General features: G+C 43.7%; 1 protein-coding gene across 1 annotated transcript in view; it reads right to left on the reverse strand.

Annotated features, from left to right (window-relative positions):
- The window catches only part of shank3a (SH3 and multiple ankyrin repeat domains 3a), a 150,114-nt gene that overhangs the window by 17,860 nt on the left and 122,254 nt on the right, over positions 1-10,000 (reverse strand). The window contains exons 15-16 of the mRNA XM_071911495.2: positions 2,991-3,066; positions 59-141 (exon numbers count right to left, since the gene is read on the reverse strand). Of these exons, the coding sequence (XP_071767596.1) occupies positions 59-141; positions 2,991-3,066 (159 nt within the window). The remainder of the gene's footprint in view (positions 1-58; positions 142-2,990; positions 3,067-10,000) is intronic.

Genomic DNA, 10,000 nt, shown 5'->3' on the forward strand with positions numbered 1-10,000 from the left:
CGTCCAACTAAGTGAGTGTGTCAGCCTAGGTGTGTGTATGTCTCCATGTGTAGCTCACCTTTGGCTCCCCGCAGGACAAAGCCAAATCCCTCATTTTCTTTCTTCTGTAAAACAGCATTCTTCTCCTCTATGATATAGTCACTATGAAGGAGAGAGCAGAGGGAGAGCAGGTATGAGTCCAACACCATCCTCACACACACAAAGAGAGAGGGGAGAGAGGGAGGGGAAGAGAGGAAAGGGGGGTCCGTCAGGGGGAGCGAGAAGTGGGAGGAGAAGGAAAGACACCCACACACAGAAATACACACACACACACACACGCACGTACACACCTGCGCCTCCTTTTCTGATTACCCAATTAAGTTAAAAGCCTAGCAAGCGAGCACAGCCCAGGATCCCCAGGGGTTGTGTTAGTATTTTAGAGAGAGAGAGAAAGAGAGAGAGAAAGACAGAGAGAGAGAGAGGGAGAGAGAGAGAGAGAGAGAGAGCTCCCAGAGTGACTGAAACATCTTTGGGATAAAACCTAAGAGTGAATCAATCTTCTGGCTGATCCTTCCATTGAGACTGCAGCTGACGAGGGTATTGAGGGTTTCTGCTACAGAAACCGAAAGAGAAGGCTCAGATGCAATATTATCCCCCTGACTAATGACGGAGGGAATAGGAGGCAAAAGTAAGTGAGCAGTTCATCACTGCCTGATCTTCCTGTGTGTGGAGGGGCGGGGGTTGTTAGATGGTGTTAAAGTGTGTCACTCTGCACACAAGGCAGCCCCGATATTTATTCAAGCCACACATCTCTGTCGAAAGCTTGTGAGCCAAAACCAAAGCAGAGTTAGAATGGTAGTCTATAGCAGCAGAGAAAATGCCAGTATCGTCTGATCAGAGAGGCCGATGGCTGGCTGTATGTTTATACAGTGAGTGCACAAAATATTTGGACCAACTGTTCTTTCCATGAAGCAGACTGGCTGGGAATATGCAAAGTGAGAGCTATGAGCTCTTATTGACTGCACTGATTAAATCAATTGTGAAAGGGAGATGTAGATGAAGGGAAGCAAGCAAACAAAAGCAAAGAAAAGGCAACTGAAACATGGTTAATGCAAAAGGGGATGTAGCTAAATATTAGTAAAGTGGCCTGGACAGTGTGCAGTGCATAGACAAAGCAAGTGTGGCTTGCCCTTGTGCTGTTACCTGCATCTTCCAATCTTGTCACAACACACTTTGGCTCAGGAGACTGCTGCCAATTTACAACCTGAACACCTTGCCAAGAGATTTATGTAGTGATGTTCAGCATAATCAGTCATTCCACCTCACTGCTGAGGCAGATGTAGAGGGCTGGTGTTCAGGCTGCAACTCAGTGGGTGGCTGCAGTCTCCATTAGGTTAGCTACAGTCTGGTACACTCCACACTCTCAGACTTACCAGGGGAACACAGAGCTCCTGCTGGTGGGGCCAGGAGACCCGTGACAAACCTTTCTGCAGGAGGGAGGTCAAAGGTTTGGTTTCATAACGCGCTAACTACCAGCTTTTGCAATAATTATTTTGCACAGAAAAATAATGTGTTCGTTAAGTACCACTAAGACGCTGTGTTTCAGTCCAAACTCTTTTATCCGCTGCACTTTCATCTCCGTTGTATATCTCCCAAAATGCAGCTTTAATGCATCGCGCTCATCAACCTTGTTCAGAATCTCTACCCACCCACATAATTCAATAAAAAAAACCTCAGATGTTGGACTTGCAATGTTTCCTCAAAATATAGCTGTCCGCTGACACTCGTAATTATTATTCCTGACTATTATTCTTTAGACCCCCGTTTAAATTTCAGTCTAAGGAATCACACAAATCTGCTCAGAAGGCTTCTATTCTATTTGAGCTTCATGCTGGCATTCACAAGGTTGGTATTTTATTTAGGCATTCATACGCTGCATCTGTCCTTTAAAACCTCAGCTCCATAGCTGTAAGTGCAGCTCTAAATGGGTATAATGTTGTGTTTCATTGTGCCGTCTCTGGAAAGCAATAGGAAATCTGCTCTATTTCCCATTTCTCTACTTCTCAATTGGCCTATTTGGTTACAGGTAACGTCTCTACCTGCCATTCCAAACACTAAAATACACAGATTATATATTTTGTCTTGTGTCTTTAAATTGCTGCAGGTTAATACCTGTAGTAATGCTAATTCTCCAAATCTGGAGCCCTGGGCTCCAGGTTATAGAAGTGACATTTAATCAGACTTAAACCTCAAATAGATGAACCTGGCATTTCATAAAAGGCTGAGTAAGTGGGTGGAAACAATGCGAACACTCTCTCAGACCAGCTCTGTGTCTCAGACTGACACATTCTGGCATTTGGCGGGAATTTGCATCATAACACAACCTTGCATAGCTTGCTACTCCACTCTCAGCCGACAAATCTGATTTAGAGGAGAGGGAGCACTCACATTCTCTGTGTAATAAATGTCAGCTTAAGAGAGGGACAAAAAGAAAAGAAAGAGATGGACTAAGAAGGAAAAGAAAAGCATTAAACAGATCAAAGAGAAATATCCTGGCAGTAAATCATAGAAATATGAACCAAGAATTCATGCATGCGGCCACACACATGCATGTACAGTATGTTTTATATGTGTGTACAGTGTGTGCACAGTGCAAACACAAACACACACAGGCATTCACAAACACACACAGGTGCACGCACACGCGCACACACACACACACACACAACCACAGACATACAGAAAAGCACGGTTATGCAATAAAATCTCATGTGCATTTTTTCAATTTGAACTGAGTGTGCTGGCAGCCTGATGCCTTTAGATGGCAGCAGCACCATAGCGCTCACTTTAACTCCTTTTCAGAAAGACTTCATTATACCATTAAGGATTACTACTACTACATTAAGGATACTTAAGGATACTTCCTAAGACTGATATAGGTTGTACAGTGTGAGCTAACAGACTTGACTTGTACACTGCAGTAGCATGCTAGCTGGTGAGTGAGGTGGTACCTGTATGAGGTGAAGTTGTCGTAGGATCCCACAGTGTAGTGTCTGAACAGTCTCTTAGTGCGGTCCTCCCGAGTCTCTGCAAAACACAACACTGATGAATACCTTTCAAACTATCCACACAATCCATCAGCTATTGATGGATCTACTGATAACAGTAATATTATGAGACATTCCCCCATCATATTGTCTCACTGTGCTGTACTGAAGTACTGAAACCTATTTCCTACAGGTATGAAGGAATAATTAATAATACTTGATGCTCTCGCTTATGGTTGTTCCTAAAATGTAAAAAAACAACAACAAAAAAACATCCTTGTTGCAATAGTGCTTGTAATTCTGAAAGTTAGTGATTCATCTAAAAATTGTTTCACACTTCTAAGTATACCTGATTTTTATATTTTATTGGATGTAAGCCTTTTACACAGTAAATCACACTATATTACGGGATTAAATCCAAATAATCAGGCTTGATACTGACAAAAATGGTGAATTGTGATATTATTATCAAATTGTGACTTAAGCATTGTAATGATATCATATCAGAAGCTCTCCACACCAGTACAAGGCTTCTTTTTATGTACATTCATGTCATTCATGTTTCAGCCACAGCAGAAGTAACAACTATCTCGTAAAAAAACTGAAAATATGAATTCAGTTACCACAGAGAGGAATTAAGCTACCACAGAGAGGTAATTACCATTAGTGTGCTTCATTTATCATAACCTAGAAGTGTATAATTGTTGCATGGTAATTTTTTTAGATTTCAAAACAGCTAAATAATTGCATAATGGGCCTTTAAAGTGGAGTGTTTCTTTTAATGTGGGCAAATGCACTCTCTGGATGGGAACCGCTTTGGGCTCAGTGAGTACAGAGTGTGTGTGTGTGTGTGTGTGTGTGGGTCCTGTCACTGCGTGGGTGGATTTATCCTATGGGAGTGTGGATGGGGATCGATGCCCTCTCCCCCTCCCACTAATACACACTGCACCTCCACTAAACTGCAATCTGCTGACTACACACCCCAAGACCCTTTCAGGCCACAGAAACTCTTAATTGGGCAATGCTGTGTGTGTGTGTGTGTGTGTGTGTGTGTGTGTGTGTGTGTGTGTATTTGAGAGATAGAAAGAGATGTGTATGTGTGTTTGAGAGAGAGAGAGAGAGACGGGAGTAACTGAGCAGACTTTAGATCCACTCTGGCCCGTCCGTCCGACTCTGTTTGTGTGAGTGACAGACTGTCGACCGAGAACAACTTGAAGCTCTGATAACCGCATTCGCTGACACTCGGCGACACAACACAAGCACAGAGAAACAAAAAATTATTTTGCGGTCCCCTCCGAATTCTCAATTTCACGCTTACCTCTCACCCACCATCCACCTCTCCTCATCTCTCACTAGCCCTCGTGTCTTCTTTATCTGCCTTTCTATTCTATTCTGCTTTGCCGGTCCTGTCTTTCTCACTCTCTAATAGTGCTGTTGTGTGAATCTCGGTTTCTCTGATTCTTACACATCCATTTGCTTCGCCTTCATTGCAAATGCATAGTTTTCAGCCTCTACACAGGCTCCTCCAGTGAGAGCATTCAGCACTACAGAACCGAGCCAAAACCTGACACAGAAACCATGCCCTGCTGCCTATTTGATAGCAAAGCCTGTCACTCCCCAGAGCAAAGATCTGAGTCAATCGGTCAGTCATTCAGCTGCTTGCTACCGCCTGGCTTCACCTCATAGGTTTGGTTGTCTAATGCTGAGTGCTATGATATGTGTTAATCTGAGTCATGGCTTAGTTAAAGGAAAAATCCACCTTACAACATTTTAAAAGTGTTAAAAACACAGCTATAGGTGATGCAACCTGTATTTCTGGGTTCATTTTGTTGTATGGTGGTGTGTTTTTCTTGTTCCCGTGGGCAACTGGCCAAACACAGACAACGTTGACGTCACATTGAGATATTTCCAGTGCAGCTACAACCGAGTTTGATAGCAGTACATTTTTTCAGCGAGTCAAAACATCAATATCAAACATCAGGTTTTGGTGTCAGTCCCTCAGAACAAAAGAGCAAAGGCTTCTTTCAAGACTCATCATTTTGCAGCGATGTTCAACAATCACACAGGGAGAAATCCATCACAGAAGAGGCAGAGAGACCAAATTTCTCCTCTGAGAGAAGCGACAGTTGCGTTGCTGGTGAGGGGTGTGACTGACTTTTTCTCAACGGGAATAACACTTGCCGTCTTGCTCTTACTGTGCTATCGGTATCACTATTGCTTGAAGTTTACACCTGTTCTCTGGGGGTTGTTGAAAGTCATTCTGGGAAATGTAGGAAAAATCACAATCGGAAGTAGAAGTAGACGAGGCAGGTTGAGGGAAAGTGGGTACAAAAACAGTAAATTATAACACTTCATCACAAAAAACAACTGGAATGCATTGAACATCACAGATTGGTGATACTTAACAGCGTAAGAGTGTCTGAGGGTGGAATTTTTCCTTTAAGAATGGAGATGAGATGGGTGTTTTGGTGTTACGGGTTATCAGAGGGGTTAAGGGGGGAAAGAGAGGTGAGGGGAGAGGTGAGGGGAGAGGTGGCGTGCGGTTAGGATTGGACGCAGGTGGGAGGCAGGGGTGAGGGAAAAGGTTATATTTGCTGAGAGAGTCGGAGATGAGTCAGCACTTGTCTTCTCCTGCACACTTACAGCCTGCCTTTTATACTCGTCACTCAGCTTTCATACACACACACACACACACACACACACACACACACGCTCATTCAGCCTCACGCTTCGTCAAAAAGTGCTCACTTGAGCTACAAATGGATCCAAACTTCCGGTGTTTTTGAGTCAGTGAGTGTGTATTTGTGTGTGAACGTGTGTGCCCATGTGCACATATACTGTATGTTTGTATGAGTGTGTGTGTGTGTGTGTCTTTATTTGGTTGAGTATCTATGTGTGAATGTGTCTTTATGAGAGTTTGTGTATGTGTGTGTGTGTGAGTGTGTGTGCGCAGTAGTAGCAGATGCAGTCTAAGTGTGTGAAATGCAGCTCATTCATCACCACTGTCATCTATTTTGTACAGCCCAGGAGCATCTAAAGGCAGGGCCCTGATAGCACAGATAACCTCAACCCCACCTCCATCTATCACACACACACACACACACACACACACATACACTGTACAGTAAGCATGCACACATGTACACACACACGCCCATCCAGAAGCAGGAAATGAGAGGTACAATGTGCTCTTCACCATGAGTAAAGGCTGTTGTTAACGCACATTATAGTCGTCTATCTAAGGCTCTTTGAATCCATACAGTTCTGTATAAGAGCCAAGCTGTAGCTCGTCTAAACTTGGGGCTGGACTAGAGAGTTGATTTTCTTTGTTCTCCAACACAGAAGGACTGGGTGTGGCACCAGATGGAAGTAAAACCAAGAAGAGCATCTTCCAATCTGGACCTGATCTACAGCATCTGGGCTGTCGGAGGGGCAGAAGACAGCTTTGGGAATAGAGAGCACACACACTCACACACACACACACTCACACACACACACACACACACACACACACACACTTGAACTAAGGCAAATAAAATGATTAATGTTTGTTAGGGTCAAAATAAGGCATGGTAAGGGATTAGCTACTGTTTGGGGTAGTGCCGCATAAATGGCAGTTGGTTGGAGTTAGGGCTACTGTTGGTGTTTGGCACAAATGGCCCAAGACTGGGACTGAACTCGGGACTCTGGTGTCCAGAAGAAAGTTGCTAGGTCTTCTTCCTCTTCAAATCACTCACTCAATGTTAAAACAGTTAATGGAATACTGCCAACAAATCATTGCTCATATTGTTTTTTTCCTCCACACTGGGGTCTGGTTTAACAAAAAAACACATACAGATTTGATAAAATAATAAATAAAAAGATAAATAGCAAAAAGGAAAAAGCAAAAGAGTGAGCAAGAGAGAGAGAGAGAGAGAGAGAGAGAGAGAGAGAGAGAGAGAGAGAGAGAGAGAGAGGGAGAGAGGTGCAGGGGGTCATTTCCCTCTATGAGTTGTATGAGGGACAACTGCCAATGACTGCTCATTAGAAGGTGGCCTCATAATGTGGTTTATTGAATGGGATTTTCATTAGACTTAAGATGCTGCATCTGGTGACACACAGATGGCAGTAATGGAGTCCTTAAAAAAAAGAAATGTGCAGCACATCAAATGTAGACCATTAACATTTGGGTCAAAGTGAAAGTTTTAGTGGGAGCTGCCTCCGCAGATGGATGGAGGATGGATAGAAGGATAGATAGATAGACAGTAAAATCAACTCAACATGATAATGCATGACATTTTCAGATAAATACATGTCCATTTTGCTTCTCTCTATCGCCAACTGATGTAACACAATAGTGATTCAACCTATACCCAGTTCAGTAAAGCTTTTACATTTGCTGTTCTTAGCACCCAGTGTCTGGTAGGTCTATCCCAGGACAAAATCTTCTGCTGCACAGGTAGTGAAGTGTTTGATGTTTCCAGCAGCAGCAGCAGCAGCAGCAGCAACAGCGGTTTGTTTGGCATGAACAGAAGAAGAACTGGGTGGTTAGCATGAGCAGCGACACCATGGCTGAACAGACAAAGAAAAGAACGGTAGGCCTACCTACAGCAACTCCAAGAAAAAAGACAATACTGGCCACACTGTTTGATTGCCAAGTGATCTCTGGGAAGTGTAGTGTAAAAAAAAACCCATAGCAATGAGCACTTAAATTAAGAATTGATCAATTTTAGTAAGAATAATAATAGTATAGTCATTTTTCTGTTTATTTTCTTGTTTGTCTAGCTATGTTTTAAGGGCGAGACCTCTCTACAGCGAGTTATGTGTCACTTGTGCTGTAACAGTGTAGCTTTACCTCTATCACACTGTGTGTCAAACCCTCTGCAGCTCTGAGACTTCTGCTGTAAACTTCCCTGTCTGGCCGCACGGCGCTTCTCCATTCTGGACCAACGCTGTCCTTGTTTGAAGGACGCAAGCGCTACATCACACACACACACACACACAGAAGCACAGAAACACACACGCACGCATACACACACACCCTCTCTGAACCCTGCTGAATGAGAATTAACCTGTGCTGCTCTACGACTGATAAGAGCTGCAAACAAACATGCAAACACACACACACACACACTCACACACACCTCTTATCCAGTGAGCCTCATTGACTTCTTAATCCTTTCCTATCGCCGTCCTGCTCATCCCTCCTTTCCTCCCTTCCTTCTCCCTCCTTGCCTCCTCATTCATGTTATGCATGTTAGCCTCCAGTTACACTCCCCCTCCCTTCTCTCTCTCTCTCTCTCTCTCTCTCCCTCTCTGCCTCCCTCTCTTTTTCCCCTGTCCTAGTAAAGGCGTTGACAGCTACTTGGGTGTCGCCTTAATGACCTCGGGTTTGGTGAACAAGCACAGCTCGTTTGTACCTGGCAGAATACTCACACTGACGCTCCCGTTACTCCACCTCACCTGAGAACTTTGTTTTTCCTTGTTAATTAAGAAAAGGACAATGTGACTGCTCAGCGAAGGTTTAGAAAACTTCATCAATGTGAGCAGGAAAAAGTTGTGAAAATCAAAATCCATCGCTGTTTTGTTTTTATAGCAACTGGCTGAAACAGATGAACCAATTTCACATGGTGAAGGCGAGATGTGGTCAATTTGGTGTGAAGACAACAGATAGCGAGTAGAAAACACTTGGGAGAGTTCCTAAACCAAGTGGATAGAAGACGGAGCAGGGGGCAGAGTAAACACTGTGGGCTCCCTACACCTTGAATACTGAAACTCTGTAACTCTTTAAATGGGTCAGAACAATGCTGAACTCTCTCTCCGTCTGGTGTGACAACTTCCTGGGAGCCAGACAGCCTGTAATGAGTTGCTTGTGGCAGTAAAAAAAAAAAAAAAAAGATAGAATCATTCTCTCATTCTTTCTCTTTTCTCCTGTCACACAATGTGCCCGTCGTTCCTCGCATCCCGCAGACGGTCGCTGGACCATGCAGAGGGGATACAAGGGTGACCCACTTCCACACACAGTACAGACACAGAGTAATATCTTCGTTTTTCTATTTCTCTCCGTCTCCCGATGTCTTGTCCCGATTTTCTATTCCTATGCAGAAATGACTTTTGAATAAGATGTACTTAAAAAAAAAAAAAAAAAAAAAAAAAAAAAAGATGGATTCTTTTTTTCTTTCCTACATGAAATTAGCTATGCTCACAATAGGGCAGGGTGATGGAGGGGACACCGGAGGAGAAGAAAAGACAGTACAAAAGGGAGAATAAAAGCAGGGTCCGTATCAATTTAATCTTTATCTGTCCCTCTGTATACAGAAGGAATCAACGCGAACCGTGCAGAGCGAACGGAGCTGCAGGATAATATTCAACATCAAAGGCAACAAAACGAAAACTGTATCAGCAGCAGCACCACCTTTGATACGAGTGTGATGTGCTACTGAACCTTTTCACCAACCCGGTTGTCTGTGTACACGGACATAGATGACGAGAGAGAGAGAGAGAGAGAGAGAGAGAGAGAGAGAGAGAGAGAGAGAGAGAGAGAGAGAGAGCAAAGACAGGAAGGACAGATTGACAGAGTGGAATGGAGGGAACTGGAGAGAGAGAGAGAACAGTAGATGACAACAAACTGACAGTGAAAATAAGCATCTAAGTGTGTATCCAGCTAGTCAAGGTTGTCAGCTAGCTTCCACTCTGCTGAGCCTTACCTACTCTAGGACTGTCTAGCACAAGGGAAGGAGAGAGAGAGAGAGAGGGAGGAGAGAGAGAGCATTTCTGAATATAAACTCAACACCTCTTTTAAGTATGAACAGCCACAGTGTAACGAGGCGCTTTGATAAAAGTACAGACGAAGACGATGACACTGCAAGTACCAGCAGTCCTTTAGGAAGAGAGCTAATAATGTCAGCGCTGAAAGAAAAGAGTTCATCAAAACTATCAAGTGCGAGAGCTGGACAACGTTTTGCCAAGGCGCTATAACTTGGAACGCCAGATCC

This window comes from Centroberyx gerrardi, chromosome 4, assembly GCF_048128805.1.
Source record: "Centroberyx gerrardi isolate f3 chromosome 4, fCenGer3.hap1.cur.20231027, whole genome shotgun sequence".
NCBI classification, from domain to species: Eukaryota; Metazoa; Chordata; class Actinopteri; order Beryciformes; family Berycidae; genus Centroberyx; species Centroberyx gerrardi.